Source organism: Phascolarctos cinereus, unplaced genomic scaffold, assembly GCF_003287225.1.
Source record: "Phascolarctos cinereus isolate Bilbo 61053 unplaced genomic scaffold, phaCin_HiC Scaffold_4;HRSCAF=312, whole genome shotgun sequence".
Classification (NCBI taxonomy): domain Eukaryota; kingdom Metazoa; phylum Chordata; class Mammalia; order Diprotodontia; family Phascolarctidae; genus Phascolarctos; species Phascolarctos cinereus.
This window is the reverse complement of record NW_027555847.1, coordinates 93,088,753-93,106,234: the sequence shown is the minus strand read 5'-3', so window position 1 is coordinate 93,106,234 and position 17,482 is coordinate 93,088,753. Positions and strand designations below refer to the sequence as shown.

Here is a 17,482-nt window from a genome sequence, read left to right as displayed (position 1 = left end):
GTGCTGCTTATAGGTGTACATGAGATTATATGTGAATGATGTATCTAAGAGTCAAACTGACATTTTTGAGTTAGTTCCTAACAGTTAATTTTTACTACCATCTAATTTCAGTTCTTCCCGGTGTCCAAATGGAGACTATTGTTCAAATAGACGATTCCAGAGAAAACAGCATGCAGATGTGGAAGTGATATTAACTGAAAAGAAAGGCTGGGGTCTGAGAGCTGCCAAAGATCTCCCGTCGTAAGCCATCTCTCTTTTCTTTTTCAAACCAGACTTTCCCTTTATTGTGTATGCTTTGTAACTTGGGAATGTAAGGTACAGAGAAATGAATTTTCTGCTTTGAGCATTAGTAACTGTCCAACTAATGAAGTTATCTAATACTAAAAATGATTCTATTTGGGGGGCAGTTTCGTAGACTGCTTATAATTACAAAACATCTTTTTTTTTTAATATTGCCAAAATGTGTATGCAAACACTTGCTTTTACTATGTTATGATATTTATTATTTTTTTTTTTTGCTAGGCAATGGGGTTAAGTGACTTGCCCAGGGTCACACAGCTAGTAAGCGTCAAGTGTCTGAGGCCGGATTTGAACTCGGGTCTTCCTGACTCCAGGTCCGGTACTCTATCTACTGCACCACCTAGCTGCCCCGATAACGTTTACTTTGTTTTGAATTGACTTATGTGCATTTTCCCCTCCTCTTTATGAAATCATTTAAAAAAATAAATTCCAGAACCAAGTACTTTGTATCCTATTTATACTGTGTATCGACATTATAGGGCTAGGTAGATAAGAGAAATCAATAAAGGTATGTGGAGTTGAATGGGTATCAGAGTGGAAGAAAACAGGTATGAGGCAAGAATTTGGAAGGAGGAATAGGAAGCAAGGACCAAGGAAGGAATGCAGCACTACAGTATCCTTTAAACCTTCCTATACATCCTTTTGCTTTCCATCTTGATTTGTAGCAGCTTATTATGCAGCAGAGGAAGCAAATTTTCCTGTCATATGCAATATGTCCTTGAATAGAAAAAGAACCTAAGAACTTACCCTACAAATGCTCAACTACTACACATTTGAGTTTTTTCCTAAAGAATGTTCCTTGGATATTGTTTAATGTTTTACTTTAAATCTTTTCTTCTCACAGCATATGAGTACTGTATGATGGTCATTAAAAAACAAACAAACAAACCTGAAATTTGCCTTTCAAGGACAAGACAATGGGATTTAAAAACACCCCACAAAAACAAAGTTTTTAATTATAAGACTGTGCTTATAAATTTTATTGGCTCAAGATTTTCTCCATAGTCTTTTGTCTCTTCTTCTAGATTCTCTGCCATGACAGTATCATCCCGTGGTTTCAGCTAACATCTCTCTGCATATGACTTCCAAATCCCTATCTCTAGCCTTGACCTTTTTGAAGAATAGATCCATTTTTCCTATGCCTACTAGACACTTACACCAGATATCCAGTTGGCATTTCAAATAAAATATGTTTGAGAGTGAATACACAATTTCTTCAACTGTACTTCAAAAACACCTTTCTTTCTCACTTTTTTACACTATTTCATGACTGTATGGCTTAAAACCCATTGTTATTCTGGACTCACCTTTCATATCTAATAAGTCATGTTCATTTGATTTAGTTTGCCTTTCCATTACTACTGGTACTATTGAGGCCATTGTGACTTCTCACTTGGGGTTATTAGTTCTGTACCTCCTTCTTATCTTTCTATATGTTGTTACCAGGTGAACCTTCCTAAAGCCCGTCTCTGATCATATTACTTCTCTGCTTAAAGACACCTTCTGACCTCCCAGCCTGGTATTGAAGGTCTTCCATAAATATAGCTCACTTTATTTAAAAAAAAAAAAAAAGATATTGTATTAGTGGTTTCTTTGTTTTATAGCAGTCATTTCAGTCCCCTCTTCTCCATCTTTGTGACTAATAAAAACTATCAAAGGCAAGTATCTGATAAAGAACATGTCAGGCAGTGTATATATTATATTATTTTAGTAGTCCTCTGCCTCTTCCTGTATACATCCCCTGCTATATCCATATGGATATGTTTGTGTGGCCTGGGGAAGAGAAAGAAGGCATACTTTACTGTCAGTTTTCCTTGGTTTTTCAGTTATTCAGGGTTTGATTTTATTGTAATCTTTCTGTTTACATTGTTGTCATCTTATATATTCTCTTGGTTCTGCTTATTGTACTGTGTAGCTATGATGACAATTTTCCCACGTTTCTCTGAATTTTATCTTACCGTTTATTACTGTATAATAGTATTCCATTATATTCATGTATTACCATTTTTTCAGCCATTTCCTAATTGATGAGCCTTCACTTTGTGTTCTTGGCTATTACAAAGAAAGTTCCTGTAAATACATTAGTATATCATTGCACTTTTATTTCTTTGATTTCCTTGGGGATGTATGTCTAGTATCAGAAACAATGGGTCTCAGGGCATATGTGATATGCACACCACTATCCTACTAGTCACCTAGGCTTGCAACGTTGACTTGTTCTCTTCCCTTCCCCCCTCACCCCCCATATTCAGTCTGTTGTCAAGTTCTGTTAGTTTTACATTTGTAACGTCTCTTGTATATATGTTCTTCTTTCTCTGACACTGACACCACACTGGTGTGGGCCCTTATCAGTTCACACCTGTACTACAGCAATAGCCTGCTGGTTGATGCCATGCTTAATGTCTATACCTTCTCCAAACCATCCTTCACTCAGCTGTCAACTTGATCTTCCTAAAGCACAGGTCTGATTTTTCAAGAAATTCCAGTGACTCCTGTTGCCTCTGAGATCAAATATAAAATGGCACACAAAATCCTTTATAACCTGGCCTCCTCCTTTCCAGTTTTCTTACACCTTACTTATTTCCTGGTACTCTGTGATTGAGTGACACTGGATAGACACTCATCTCTCAACTCCAGGCATTTTCATTGGCTGTCCCCCATGCCTAGTCTTAGCTAAAATCTCACCTTCTACAAGAAGTCTTTCTTAACCCCCCCCAATATAAATGTTCTATTATGTTTATTACCTCCAATTTATCCTGTATATATCTTATACATAGTTGTTTGTATGTTGTATTCTGAATGCTTAGCACAGTATGTGGCACATAGTAGGCACTTAATCATTGTTTATTGATTAACAGGTCAGTGCCAAATTGACATTTTTCCTGATTAATTTCACGTTGGTATTCAATATGCTTTAGAATCAACTCTGACAACTGTGTGACAGTGTGTATATAGTCCCACAGACCTTCCAAAATTGATTGCTCCCGTCTTTTGTTAACCATTGTGTGAAATGAAACTTCAGAGTTATTTTGATTTGTATTACTCTTACTATTAATGATTAGGAAAATTTTTTGAAAAACCTTATTTTTAAATATGAACATTAAGCATCAAAACAGATGAACATTTGGATATTCAAAGAACAGAAAAAGGATTGTATGTAAAACTATGAATCTCTATCATGCACAGCTTATTCAGAAATGGTGGTGGAGAACCTGAGGTCTTGAGGCTACATGTAGCCTTCTAGGCCCTTTGGCCAGCCTTTTGACTAAGTCTAAGTTTTACAGAACAAATCTTTTTATTGAGGGGAGTTGTTCTGTAAAGTTTGGATTCAGTCAAAGGGCCCTACTTGGGCCACGTGTGGCCTTGAGGCTGCAGGTTCCCTATCCCTGGAAGGATATATTTAACATAATAATACCAGCACCTCTCTACTTGTCTTTCTCTCTTTGTGAACTTCTGCTTCTGCTACTTCTGTGTTTTTTTCCCCCTTCTGGGTTTTTTTTATTCCCTCTTTTTTTAAGGCAATTGGGGTTAATTGACTTGCTCAGGGTCACGTGGCTAGTAAGTGTCAAGTGTTTGGTCTGAGGTCAGATTTGAACTCAGGTCCTCCTGACTTCAGGGCCGGTGCTCTGTCCACCCTGTGCCACCTAGCTGTTCCCCTGTGTTTTTTTTTAATGCTTCATTGATGCTCTTCTTTTTTGCATCATCACTACTTATTTCTTCCACTTATCGCCCCCCAAAAGCCCTCCCTTTTAACAAAATTATAGTGAAGCAAAAAATTCACACATTGATCGTATCTGAAGATATATATTACAATCTGCAAGTCTTGTCCTTTACCTCTGCCCACAGGTTCAAGACAGATTTATGATCATTCTTTGGGTATCATGATTGCTCATTTCATTGATCAGTTCTTAAGCCTTTGATAATTCTTTTCCTTTATATTATTATCATCATATAAATTGTCTGGTTCTGTTCATTTCACTCTGCTATCAATTCATACAAGTCTCTGAATCTACCACTTTGGTCATTTCTCATAGTGCAAAACTATTCCATTACGTTCTGTAAAATGATAACACTGAACTGGGCCTTTAGGGTCCTTTTAAAAGCCAAAATTGTATGATTATGAGATGATTGTTTGAAGATCTGGTGATCTGAAATAGTTGCAATTAGGGAATAAGATTTAATATTTTCTGCTTTTGCAATAGGTATAACTAAAAATGAAAAATTTTTCTTCAAAAGGAAGAAAAGCCAAGCACTTAAAATTAAGCACCCACTATACATAAAAGATAGGTGGGCACAGGAAGTGTACAAAGTAATGGTGATACATGGTTCTTATTCTCATGATACTTTATAATAAGTTTAGACTACCAAGAACTAAGCAGTTGAAAAATAAAAAACAAGAGTTTTAAGTGTTCCTATTCTGTTTTGGTCTCAGCCAAACAGGACCATCTGTAATCCCCAAACAGACTCCAGTGTTTCCTACCGTTTCTTGCGCTGTTCCCTCTGCCTACCTATATCATACCAGCCCTTGAAAATTCAACTTAAATATCTCCTCAGATTCTGTCTGCTTTGTGCACAGCATGCTTCCGCTATTGGGAATTGTTACTGATTCTGTGCCATTCTTCTCTTTTCTCCTCATGTACAAATAACATATCTGTCATGTAGTCACCTATGGTACTTTGTTACATATACATTGTTACAGTTGTCTTCAATTTCTCACTGTTTTGTAAGCTCCTTGAGAATTCTCCGAAAGTGGGGCTTTCCCTTGAAGAGATCATTTCAGTTCTACAAGCATTAAATACCTGCCATAGTGACTCATTTTACTAGATTTTGGGGATGCAAAGGCAAAACAAAGCCATTGCCTTCAAGGAGCTGTCATTTCACTGAATATTTAATAAACAAATGACATTTGTTTGGGTGCTTTTGTCAGTAAACAAAAAGATACATAGGATTTGAATAAATTGAGAGTGGAGGGTGGAACAAAACATGCCAAATGTGGCAAATGGTGTTCAAAATATTATAAGGGTCATTGAGGGATAATGATTTCACGTAAGTTTGTTAGATTCACCAAAGTTGAGTAGGAAATAGGATTGGTCATCTAGGATCATGTTTCACAGTTATTTGAATTGCATCAGAAAGAGATCAAACTTTTATACTCTAAGTAGTGTGGAACTATTGATGATGTTTGAACCATCAGGTCTAGTGATAGCATTGAGGAAGAACTGGATAGAGAAGAGACAAGTGTAATTGGGAGATGATTGTTTTTTTACAATACTTAACACAATTCTTGCTTGAAGTAGTCTGGTAGCATTAATTGTAGAAGAGAAGAATGTAAGAAAAACTATAGTGGAAAAATTAGTAAAACTTGGTAGCAGATTGTGGGGGGGAGGCAGATGAAGAGATCATAGATTTTTTTTAATATATTCTTTTTAAAATTTATTTCATTAATTCATTTTGATTTATCAACAATCACTTCCATATGCTTTTGAGTTTAAAATTTTTCTCACCCTTCCTCCCCACCACCCTCCCCAAGACAGTGCACAATCTGATATAGGCTATACATTTACATTCCTATTAAACATATTTTTACATTAGTGGAGTTGTAAGTAAAAATTAAAACCAATAGGAGGAACCATCAGAAAGAGGAAACAAAACTCAACAGAAGAGAAAATCTTTTTTTCGAGAGCGTAGATTTTGAATGCAAAGATGACTTTGTACCTGGGTAATTGAAGAATGATGATGCCCTTAAAATACATGTATAGAAGAAAAAGCTTGTTTTAGGCAAAAGTGAGCCAAGTCTTTGTACTTACTAAGTTTGAAGTAATTGTGGGACGTAAAAGATAGAAAGCTGTAGCAGGCAAATAAAAATGTGGAATGGATCTGTGAGAGAGATGTTAGAACTGAAGATAAAAATGGGAGCCATGTGTTGTAGAGGTCAGAGTTTAAAGCCATAGAATGAGGTCATTAGGAAGTGAAGAAAGAAATTTGAGGACCATATATGTTCGGTGTAGGAGAACAGTAGAGGGGGGAGGGAGAATGGAAGCTAACATGAGCCAAAGCTATCAGAACACACAAGGAAAGCCAGTTTAGTATAGCATCGCACAAACTAAGGGAGGAATTAAATGAAAGAACAGAAACTATGCTAAATGCTACGTAAGAATTCAAGAAGAGTAAGTAAGAAAAGGATACTGGATTTTTAAGATCCTTGGTCATTTTAGACATTATATTTTAGGTTTAGGAACATTGTTTTTAAGGTCTTCAGTGATGTTAAGAGATTAAGGTAATCAAGAATCAATAGTCATTTGTTGGATTTAATTGCATATGCTAATTGTTTTCCACCAGAGGATACAGCTTAAAATTATTCAGGTAAATTCCCAAATTGCTTTAAAGCTCTTAACTTGTTGTATTGATGATGCTAATGTCTATACTATTTAAAGTTAAACTAACATGCTTATCAGTATGTCTTATTAGAAATAAGTTGATTGTCTAAAGTAATAAGTTTTTAATTTGCATGATTGGGTAACTGTTTGCAACTTTAAATACAGGAAATTGTGCTTTTTTCCCCCCCTTGAATTTTATAGGAATACTTTTGTCTTGGAATACTGTGGAGAGGTATTAGACCATAAAGAATTTAAAGCCAGGGTAAAGGAATATGCCCGTAACAAGAATATCCACTATTATTTCATGGCACTGAAGAATGATGAGGTAAGTTAACTCTCAGGGATTGTTTCACCTGGAACTAATAAAGAGAAATAATTAATGCATAGAATAATAGCTATTTTGTTGGACTTGGTAATTTACTATGTTGACTTTAAAATGACAGGGTCCAGAGAGTATCAATGTTAGTTTTAGTAGAAGAGAAGCTTTGATGATCTAATGAAAGTGAAAGCTGCATTAAGGAGATCTGAATCAGTTTACTCTGAGAAGTAAAAGGGAAGGGACTGAAAAAGGGGAGGTTATTTTTTTTTATGTTGCTCTCAGAATAGGAGATAAATAGAGCACCAAGTGATCTACTGATGAATAGGAAGAGGAGCAGAGACCAGAGAATAGATCAGCTTAACAAAGAGAAAAAGAAAGATGTTAAATAATGGTTTTAAGGACAGTGTAGTACTTTGTGTTTTTGCCAAGGTGAAGGTGATATGAAATGGAAAGACAAGAAAGTTTTAACATAATAAATGTGAAATGTTGGTTTCAACAAATCAGAAGGGAGAAGAGCTTATCAGTGTAGGAGAAAAATGTTTTTAAGTGAAGAAAGTTCTTTGAATAAGGAGACAATGTGCTTGTACAAAATAATTTTTTATATGGCTGTATAAATCTGATGGGAAATGTATACTAGCGAAGGTGAGAAGGCCAGGTGTAGTGATGTATATCTGTGTCTGAAGCTGGTAAATTTCTTGGGATTAGGAGTCTGAACCACAGAAAGGGTAAAGCTGATAGGATGTTCACACTAAGTCCAGTATCAGTATGGTCAGCCCCTGGGCCCTTAGGCTAAGGAGAGATAAATCAGCTCAGTTTGGAAATGAAGAAGTTAAAGTTACTGTGCCAGTCAACGAGTGGTATCAGGCCCATGAGGGCCCAGGTTTTTGTTGTTGTCATCATCATCGTTGTGATGAATGAGAAGGTATTTTAGGAAGAATGTAGAACCAAAATGGAATGGCCTGGGAAGATGGAGAAAGGTCTCTGAGAATAAGACAGCTTGTGAGTATAATTTATGTTTCACTAGTCTATCTATATTCTTTTTTCCCCCCACTTCAAGTTACTTCTCAGTAAATTCAGCAGACCTGTGGGTGTAATAATTCAGTACATGCTACATTTTTGACATTTGAAATATGATCTGGAAAGTGTTCAGAAAATTTAAGTTTCTAGTCACTTCAGGAAACTGAGAAGGAAAATGCAGTTTTTTTTCTTGTGTGCTTTATACCAAACTGTTAGTTGAATAGATTAGCAGTCCTTTGCTGGTCAACAATTTTGAAGGTCCACTTTGTGTGTTTCTACAGTTGTATGTTATGTTTGAGACATTGATAGCTAAGAAAGTAGCCTTTTCAAGAACTTCTAGAGAAAGAGTTATTAACCATTTTTCTGTCATGGACCCCAATGTGAAGCCTATGGTTCGCTGGATTTCAGAGTAATATTTTTAAGTGCATAAGCTGGAGTACATAGGATGGCAAAGGAAACTAAATATGTTGAAATAGAGTTATAAAAGTATCAGAAAAACAAATTCACTAGCCTCGGATTAAGAAGCCCCATTTTAGAAGGAAGTAGTTGATACAAATAAGAAGAAAATAAAGACTACACATATGAAAAAGATGAGTAGAAAAATTGACTTCCTTTTAGCTTTCACATAGTAAGCCACTAGGTGGTGCTGTGGATAGAACCCTGGGCCTGGAGTCTGGAAGACCTGAGTTCAAATTTAGCCTCAGACATTTAATAGCTGTGTTACCCTAGACAAGTTATTCAACTTCTGTACTGTCTGTCTCAGTTTCCTCAAATGTAAAATGGGGATGATGATAGCACCTATATGTCACAGGCTTGTTATGAAGATGAAATATCTGTAAAGCACATTGCATAGTGCCTAGCATGTAGCAGGTGCTTAATAAATGCTTTTTTCCTTCCTTTATGTACAGAAAAAAGATAATTTATTAGTGAGACTGTGTACTTCATTGAGGAAATGGTAATCTTGAGGAATGGTCACATAATGTAACAGAAATGAAAAAGCAATATATGTGACCTCTTAAATGAGTCAGAAAAAAGAAATTGGATTCTTTGTTAACAGTATCTTTTATATGGTGTAGTATTTAAAGATGAGTTTTTATAGACATTAGTATTGTAGTAAGCAGTAGAGGAATAGCCTTTTAGTTTTGGAAGACCTGGATTCATCACCTGCTTCCAGTAGATAGTGACTCTGTGATCTTGAGCAAATCACTTAACTTCTCAGCTTCCCACACAGTTCTCTTAAGACTGTAAAAGTTGCAGATTGCTAATTTACAGTTTATTGTATAGTGGAGGGAATTTCTATAATAAGAGTTCCTAACACAAATATAACCAGAAACCTAGACCCTCTTCTCTGACCCTAACTATTGGGATTCTCAGTTCTTTTAGTCTAATGGTGCATATATAATAAGGGATGTAACTAGGGATAAGAAGGGCTATTAGGTTGATTGAATTTTGTGTGTAAGTAAAACATGTTTTATATATATTTTCTGAGAATGCTTACTATATCGAGTTTACTTCAAAACTTTGCTAACACCATGGGAAAATATAAATTCAAATCACTTTTTAACTATTTTAAAAATTGCATTTGCAGATAATAGATGCCACTCAGAAAGGAAACTGCTCTCGTTTCATGAACCACAGCTGTGAGCCAAACTGTGAGACACAGAAGGTAAGTAGCGTACGACTTAAACTTTAAAATCATAACTATGATGAAAAGATGAAGTATAAGTGTACATTCTTTTAGCAGCTTATATTGAATAAAATTTTAACCACCATTAAAATAGTATAAAATATTTTAATTCCAAGAAATAATATATGTATTTTTATATACTTAAATAATTTACGTGATAAATGTATTGCCTGAAAATTAGTATAGAATTGAAGCTTTTGTATGTCCATGTTATTTAAAGAAACACTTTGTAACAATCATTCGTAACTTATCCCTACCCTTTCTCCCCAAATGTTTGCTTATGTCAAGATTTTTATGCATTAAAATCTTTTTACTGTAGGACACACATCTAACTGCTTTATTGCTCTCTATATAGGTTGTACCTAAATATAGGCAGATGTTCTAAATTGAGATATTTTTAAAAAGGAAAAAATCATATACATAGGTATGCCTTAAAATTATTCTACCACTGTGTTTTAGGGAGAGGTAGTACTTGGACCTTAGCCTTGATGGAGCTTAGGAGAAGGCTAACAGAAGTGAGTCAGTGGGGGCAGCTAGGTGGAAAGAGTACCAACCCTGGTATCAGGAGGACGTGGGTTCAGATCTGGCTTCAGATACTTGATGCTTACTTAATGCTGTGTGACTCTGGGCAAGTCACTTAACCCCAATTGCCTCACAATTAAAAATAAAAAATAAAAAAAAACCAGAAGTGAGTCAGTGTCATTTTCCTCTCTTTTACACCCCTCTACCAAAAAAAATTCCTTGGGAAGCCTTAGATGCTTTATGGAATAACTACAACAGCAGCAGCTTCCCAGCAAGAGGCAGAGTTTGTAAGATAAAATGCATACTATTGTTTTGGGGTGTGTTGGGGAAATGCCTGTCACCTTCTCCTAGCACTTCACTTTCTGGGATTTGTAGTATGAAAGAGAACTGATAAGACTTCAAAAAGAGATGCTTTCAGTGCAACATTAGGAGTTAATTAGGGGCCATCTCTCAGTCACCAGCAAGGCTAGCTACTAAGGTTGTGATGATAGGAAGAACATTTGGTGGGAGAAAGTATAGGACATATTTGAACCCATCATTGCTTGTTTTTCGTGAATCTTAGGTAATTTTCTCAAATTGAAATGTTACTTTTTATGTTGAATGATGTGGAATTTTTTATTGTGGTTCTTACTTGCTTTCACTATTCTCGTCCCTAACTTAGCTTGATTTTGCAGATTATTATTAATCTGTCTACTCCCTTTTTACTGCCTGCTTCCATATTGCCTATAAACACATCCAAGACTTCCCACACTTCCCTTCCTTAATGGGAAACCCCACAAGGTTTTCTTCAAAAACCTTCACTTGATCCCACCAGTGTTGAGAAGGTCATCTACCATTGGTGCCTCCGTTTTATCTTTGGGTTTTTCTAAGTGTTTTCTCCTGATATTCTTCCTACCTGTCTGACCACTCCTATATGGTATGCTTTGCCTGATCTCCATCCAGGTCATGCCCAGTAGGTGTCCCACAGGGCTCTGTCTTGAGCCCTTTTCTCCGTCTATCCTGTTTCACTTGGCAGTCTCATCAGTTCCCATAGATTCAATGATTATCTCTATACTGGTGATTTCCAGATTTACTTATTCAACCCTAACCTCTCTCCTTGACCTCCAGTCTCACATCTCCATCTGACTAGTTGGACATCTTGAACTGAATGTCATATAGTATCTTAAACTCAGCATTGTATAAAACTGAATCCTCCCTCTTTCCTAACTTACCCGTTTTTGTCCAGGGTACCTCCATCCTCTTAGTCACTCAATATCACAATCTAAGCATCATCCATAACTCTTCATTCTCACTCCCCATATCCAGTCTTTTTCCAAGTTGTGCTAATTCTCTTCTACCCTTGCAACATCCCATATATGCCCCCTTCCTTCCGCTGACCCTGCCACTACCCTTATGCATCCCCTTATACCTTACCTAGACTTTTGCAATATAGTTTTCTGGTTAATCTCCATGCCTCAAATATCTTCCCACCACAATCCATCCTCCACTAAGCTATTAAATTGATTTTCTTAAGTCACAGGTTAGGCCATGTTCCTTATCCCTTGGTTCCCTGTTCAGTAAACTCCAGTGATTGTACTCCTTCCACTCCTACCCCCACCACATACTTTGCAGTCCAGTGACGCTGGCCTTCTTGCTGTACTATGCACAAGATATTTCCCAGTTCCCTTCATTTTTACTTACTGTCCCCAAGCCTGAAATTCTCTCCTCATTTCCACCTCTTGACTTCCTTCAAATCCCAGTTAAATTCCCCCCTTTTACAAAATCTGTTCCCTATGCTCCTTAATGCTTGTGACTTGCTCTGAGATTATTTCCAGTTTAGCCTGGCTATATCTTGTTTGTATATAGTTGTTTGTATGGGCTGTGAACTCCTTGAGAGCTAGGTCTGGTTTTTGCCTTTCTATATCCCCAGTGCTTAGTACAGTTTCTGGCCCATAAGGTTAATAAACACTTGTTGACTAGACTCAGTTATGGCATCTTAATAATGCTATTGAGTCTCATTTGTTATCCTTACCTCCCAATATATATGTGCATATAGCTGAAAAAATATTTAAGAATTGCTGTGGTGATAGATACCTCTTTCCGTAGTTATTAATAATCTCTCTTTCCTCAAATTAGTTTGCATTTACTTATCTGTGTACATATTATATCCCACTAGAATATAAGTTCCTTGAGGTCAAGGGCTCTTGTGTTTTTATTTATTCCTAGTGCTTAACATATCGTGCTTTATAAATAGTCTCTTAATAAGTGTTTACTGATATAGAATTGAATGAATGTATGAATTGAATTGAATTAGTTGTAGGGTTTCTTCTAGTATATTTAAAATATAAGTGAATTTATAAAATGTTAACTCTTGCATTTATCGGAATACAAAACCACATAGTGAGAAGCATCGGGCATTAATATCGTAAGTTATAAACTAGTTATAAACCCTACTGTCTCAAAACCTATAATGTTGTTCAAAACTCTTCATCTCAAAACCCTTGACATCATTCCTACTCTGTAACAGTAAGGTGGCCCTACTCTACACCATAGCCATTTCCTCTACTTATACTCTGATTCCCACTCCCCTCCACCTCTATCTCCAACAGATTGTAACCTCTCAACTACGCTGTCCGTTCTCTCTTTCACTCCCTCTTCCCATTAAGAAACTTTTCTAAGTCCTGCCATTCTCCCAAATGCTCCTTTATCTTCACTTTTCCACTTCTACACTTAAAAAAATATGACCACACATTGTGTTTACTTGCTTTTTCTCTAGTTTATTCCAAATCTGTCTTTTTTTTTTTCCAGGTGACTTCAGTTTTATTAAATGCATTTCCAGATCACTTTACGCAGAGAATCAGCATCTCATCATTAACAGTTAAAGCTACAACCTTTTTTTGTGTGTCAGAAAAAGAAACTTTTTTTTCCATATGCTTTTGAGTTGAAAATTTTTCTTCCCCTTCCTCCCCCCACCCTCCCCAAGACGGCGCACAATCTGACATAGGCTTTACAATTACATACCCATTAAACATATTTTCACATTAGTGAAGTTGTAAGTAAAAATTAAAACCAAAAGGAGGAACCATCAGAAAGATGAAACAAAACTCAACAGAAGGTAAAAATAAGTGATAGCGATTCGACTTCCATAGTTCTTTCTTTGGATGTGGACAGCATTTTCCATCCCAATGCCTCTGGAGATGTCTTAGATCCTCGTAATGCTGAGAAGGGTTCAGTTTAACATTCTTAGTCATTGCATAATGTGGCTGTTATTGTGTACGAAGTCCTCTCGGTTCTGCTCACTTCACTCAGCATCAGACTATATAAGTCTTTCCAAGTTTTTCTGAGGTCAGCCTGTTCATCATTTCTTATAGCACAATAGTATTCCATTACATTCATATGCCACAACTTGCTGAGCCATTCCCCAGTTGATGGGCATCCTCTCAATTTCCAGTTCTTTGCCACCACAAAAAGAGCTGCTATGAATATTTTTGTACATGTGGGTCCTTTTCCCATTTGTTTGATCTCTTTGGGATATAGCCCTAGAAGTGCTATTGCTAGATTGAAAGGGTTATGCACATTTTTGTAGCCATTTGGACATAGTTCCAAATTGTTCTCCAAAATGGTTGCGTCATTTCACAACTCCACCAACAATGCATTAGCGTTCCAATTTTCCCACATCCTGTCCAACATTTATCATTTTCCTGTTTTGTCATGTTGGCCAATCTGATAGGCGTGGTGTGGTACCTCAGAGTTGTTTTGATTTACATTTCTGTAATCAATAACGATTTAGAGCATTTTTTCATATGACTATAGATGGCTTTAATTTCTTCATCTGAGAACTGTCTGTTCATATCCTTTGACCATTTATCAGTTGGGAAATGGCTTGTGTTCTTATAAATTTGTCTTAATTCTCTATATATTTTAGAAATGAGGCCTTTATCAGAGAGACTGGTTGTAAAATTCTTTCCCAATTTTCTACCTTCCTTCTAATCTTAGTTGCATTGGCTTTGTTTGTGCAAAAACTTTTCAATTTAATGTAATCAAAATTATCCATTTTGCTTTTCATAATGTTCTGTATCTCCTGTTTGGTCATGAATTCTTCTGTTCTCCATAGATCTGATAGGTAAACTATTCATTGTTCTTCCAGTTTACTTATGGTATCAGCCTTTATATCTAAGTCCTGAAACCATTTTGACTTTATTTTGGTATATGGTGTGAGATTTGGGTCTATGCCTAGTTTCTGGAAAAGAGTATGGCAGAAACTAGGCATAGACCCAAATCTGTCTTCTTAAAATTACAATATCTAATAGTCTTTTTGGTTTTGTTTTTTGTTTTTTGGCTAGGCAGTGGGGTTAAAGCGACTTGCCCAGGGTCACACAGCTAGTAAGTGTCAAGTGTCAGGCCGGATTTGAACTTGGGTCCCGCTGACTCCAGGGCCAGTGTTCTGTCCCCACTGGATCACGTAGCTTCCCCCGATGGTCTTTTCTCAGTGCTCATCCTTCTCTGCTTGTCTGCAGTATTTTGGCACCATAGACCTGCTGCCTTTTTCTCTATATGTAATCTGTTTGGGTTTTTGTCACATTAATGTCACCTGGTTCTCATTCCTATTTTGTTGCAGTCTCTTTTTTACTAGCTCATCTTCCTTATCAGGCCCATGATAGAGTGGGTGTTCCCAAGGTTCTGTTGGGAACTATTCTCTGTCCTGATGACTTTATCAGTTACCATGCAGTTAATTATTATCTCTATATAATTGTCTCATAGATCCATATAGCCAGCCTCAGTTTCTCCCCTGAGATTCAGTTTCACATCATCAATTGATATGTTTCAAATTATCTATACCAGAGACATCTGCAACTTAACTTGTACAAAACTAAACTCATTGCCTTTCTCCCCTGCCGCTGCCCCCCCCCTTTCCCCACCCCTATACACTCTTCCTAGCTATCCCTAGTTCTTTCAAAAGCACCATCATTCTTCTGGTTTCCCAGGTTTGTAATCTTGTTATTCTTGACACCTTGGCCTTCCTCAATCCATTTATATCCAGTCATTTGTTAAATCTTGCCTATTTGTCTTGCAACATAGCCATAATCCTACCACCTCTAGCCTAGATTATTGCAACAGCCCCGTATTTGCCTCTCTGCTTTAAATCTCTTTACCACCTTCCTCACAGCTGTCAAATTCATTTTTCTAAAGCATAGATCTGATCATGTCTTTCCCTTATTAAATTCCAAGGATTCGCTGTTGCATCTGGGATAGGGATTCTTAACCTTTCTTTTGTCACGGACTCTTTTGATAGTCTGATGCCTTTGGACCTTTTCTCAGAATAATGTTTTTAAATGCATAAAATGTATTCAAAATATTTTTAAAAACAAGTTCATTGATCCTAGTTAAGAACCCTTGCTCTAGGTAGGGGTGGGGAACCTGTAGCCTCCAGGACACATGTGGCCTTCCAGGTCCTTGGGTATGGCCTTTTGACCGAGTCCAAGTTTTACAGAACGGTTTTTTAATAAAACTGTTTTAGTCAAAGGGCTGCATTTGAGGACCTTAGAGGACCTGTGGCCTTGAGGCTGCAGGTTCCCCACCCTGCTTTTAGGGTGTGATGTATGTTCATCTGTTTGGCTTTTAAAGTTCTTTATAAATTTGTTCCAATATGTCTAATTTTAGGCCTCATTATACATTTTTTTTTGTTTTCTGTGATTCAGTTGTACTGGTATTCTCTCTGGTTCTTGCACATGGCATTCCATTTCCCATCTTCATGCCTTTGTATCAGTAGTCTCCTATGTCTAGAATGCTCTTCTTCACCTCCAGCTAAGAGAATCCCTGTCTTCTTTCAAGAGGTCACTGAAGCATCACCTTTTACAAGACGACTTTCTCAATCCACCTAACTATGGTTTTCTCCTTCCAAAATTCCTTACATTTAAATAGTTTATGTATACATTCTCTCTACATTTATGTATGTAGACTGTACTTGTGTCCCCTAATAGAATGTAAGCTTCTTGTAAATAGGAGTTTTCATTCTTTGTCTTTGTATCCCCAGTATATAACATAATGCCTGATACTTAGTGTAGGCACTTTATAAATGCTTTGTTTGATTGAAATAATTCTCCATTAATAACATTGTTCCTAAGGCTTAGTTAATGTTAGGCAAGTTATAGCCATGTCAGACAGAGCTAAAAATACTCAGATTGATGTTGCTGTTGTATCAGAGCTTCATTGTCTTATAGTGAAAGATTGGATATTATATTGAGAAGAGCACTAAAGTCTTACCCCAAACATTTTGTAGCTGTATCATAATACACAAATCATTTACCTTTGAGCCTCAATTTCTTTCTCTGCAAAGTGGGTATGACACCTGTATTATGTGCTAATTCTTTTTATTCATATTTCTACATATTTATATTCTGAGATGCTCTGTGCTTATTTACACTGGATGTTAAAAATGAAAAGAATGTTTTTTTTAAAAAAGTGATTTAAAAAAATTCTGGTTCTATTATAATTTTTCTTCCCCTTATCTCATACTCTTTCAGTGGACTGTGAATGGACAGCTGAGGGTTGGCTTTTTCACTACTAAATTGGTTCCTTCAGGTTCAGAGTTAACATTTGATTATCAGTTTCAACGATATGGGTATGTTTAAAAATTTTTTTAAAATCTATTTTGGTGGGGTGTACTCTGGGTTCAAGGTCATGGAAATGATGTGTGAAATGAAAAGATTTTTTTAATGTGATGTTGTTTTCAGCAGGTACTAAAGCTGAAGGACCCTAATGTATACAGTGAGATTTTTTCAGTTACCTAGATTTAGTCTTTATCAGTATGGCCCTGTTCAGTATTTCTAAAGGGACATTTGAAAAATAACAATCTTGGGAATTAATTTACTCCAGGAGACAAGAGACTATCTTGTTGAAATTAAAATTACCTATTGTATCCAGGGCTGTTGTGAAGATCAAATGAGAGTATATCAAAGAACTTTGTAAACCATAAAGTGCTGTGTCAAGTGTCAGCTGTTATTATTATTATCAGTATTATTATTATTATTACCATTATTGTTATATTATAAAATGATCTTATTACTTTGCTGTGCCAAGCCTGTCACTTTTTGTGTGTGTGTGTGTGTGTGTGTGTGTGTGTGTGTGTGTGTGTGTAACCTTGTTTATACAATTTCTCTTGCATACATGCAGACGTGTGCATATTTCTCTTAAGTAAACTTTGGCAGGAAGGGAACAGGACTCAAATTATAATAAGCCAATTTCTGGTGACTGGGTTATCTAGTTGATAGATGAAAGCTA

At 36.4% G+C, this 17,482-nt stretch overlaps 1 protein-coding gene across 1 annotated transcript in view; it reads left to right on the top strand.

Moving 5' to 3' along the window:
• SETD2 (SET domain containing 2, histone lysine methyltransferase) overlaps window positions 1–17,482 on the top strand; it is a 93,501-nt gene that overhangs the window by 11,329 nt on the left and 64,690 nt on the right. The window contains 4 exon segments of the mRNA XM_020999125.2: window positions 112–240; window positions 6,879–7,002; window positions 9,602–9,679; window positions 16,726–16,823. Of these exon segments, the coding sequence (XP_020854784.2) occupies window positions 112–240; window positions 6,879–7,002; window positions 9,602–9,679; window positions 16,726–16,823 (429 nt within the window).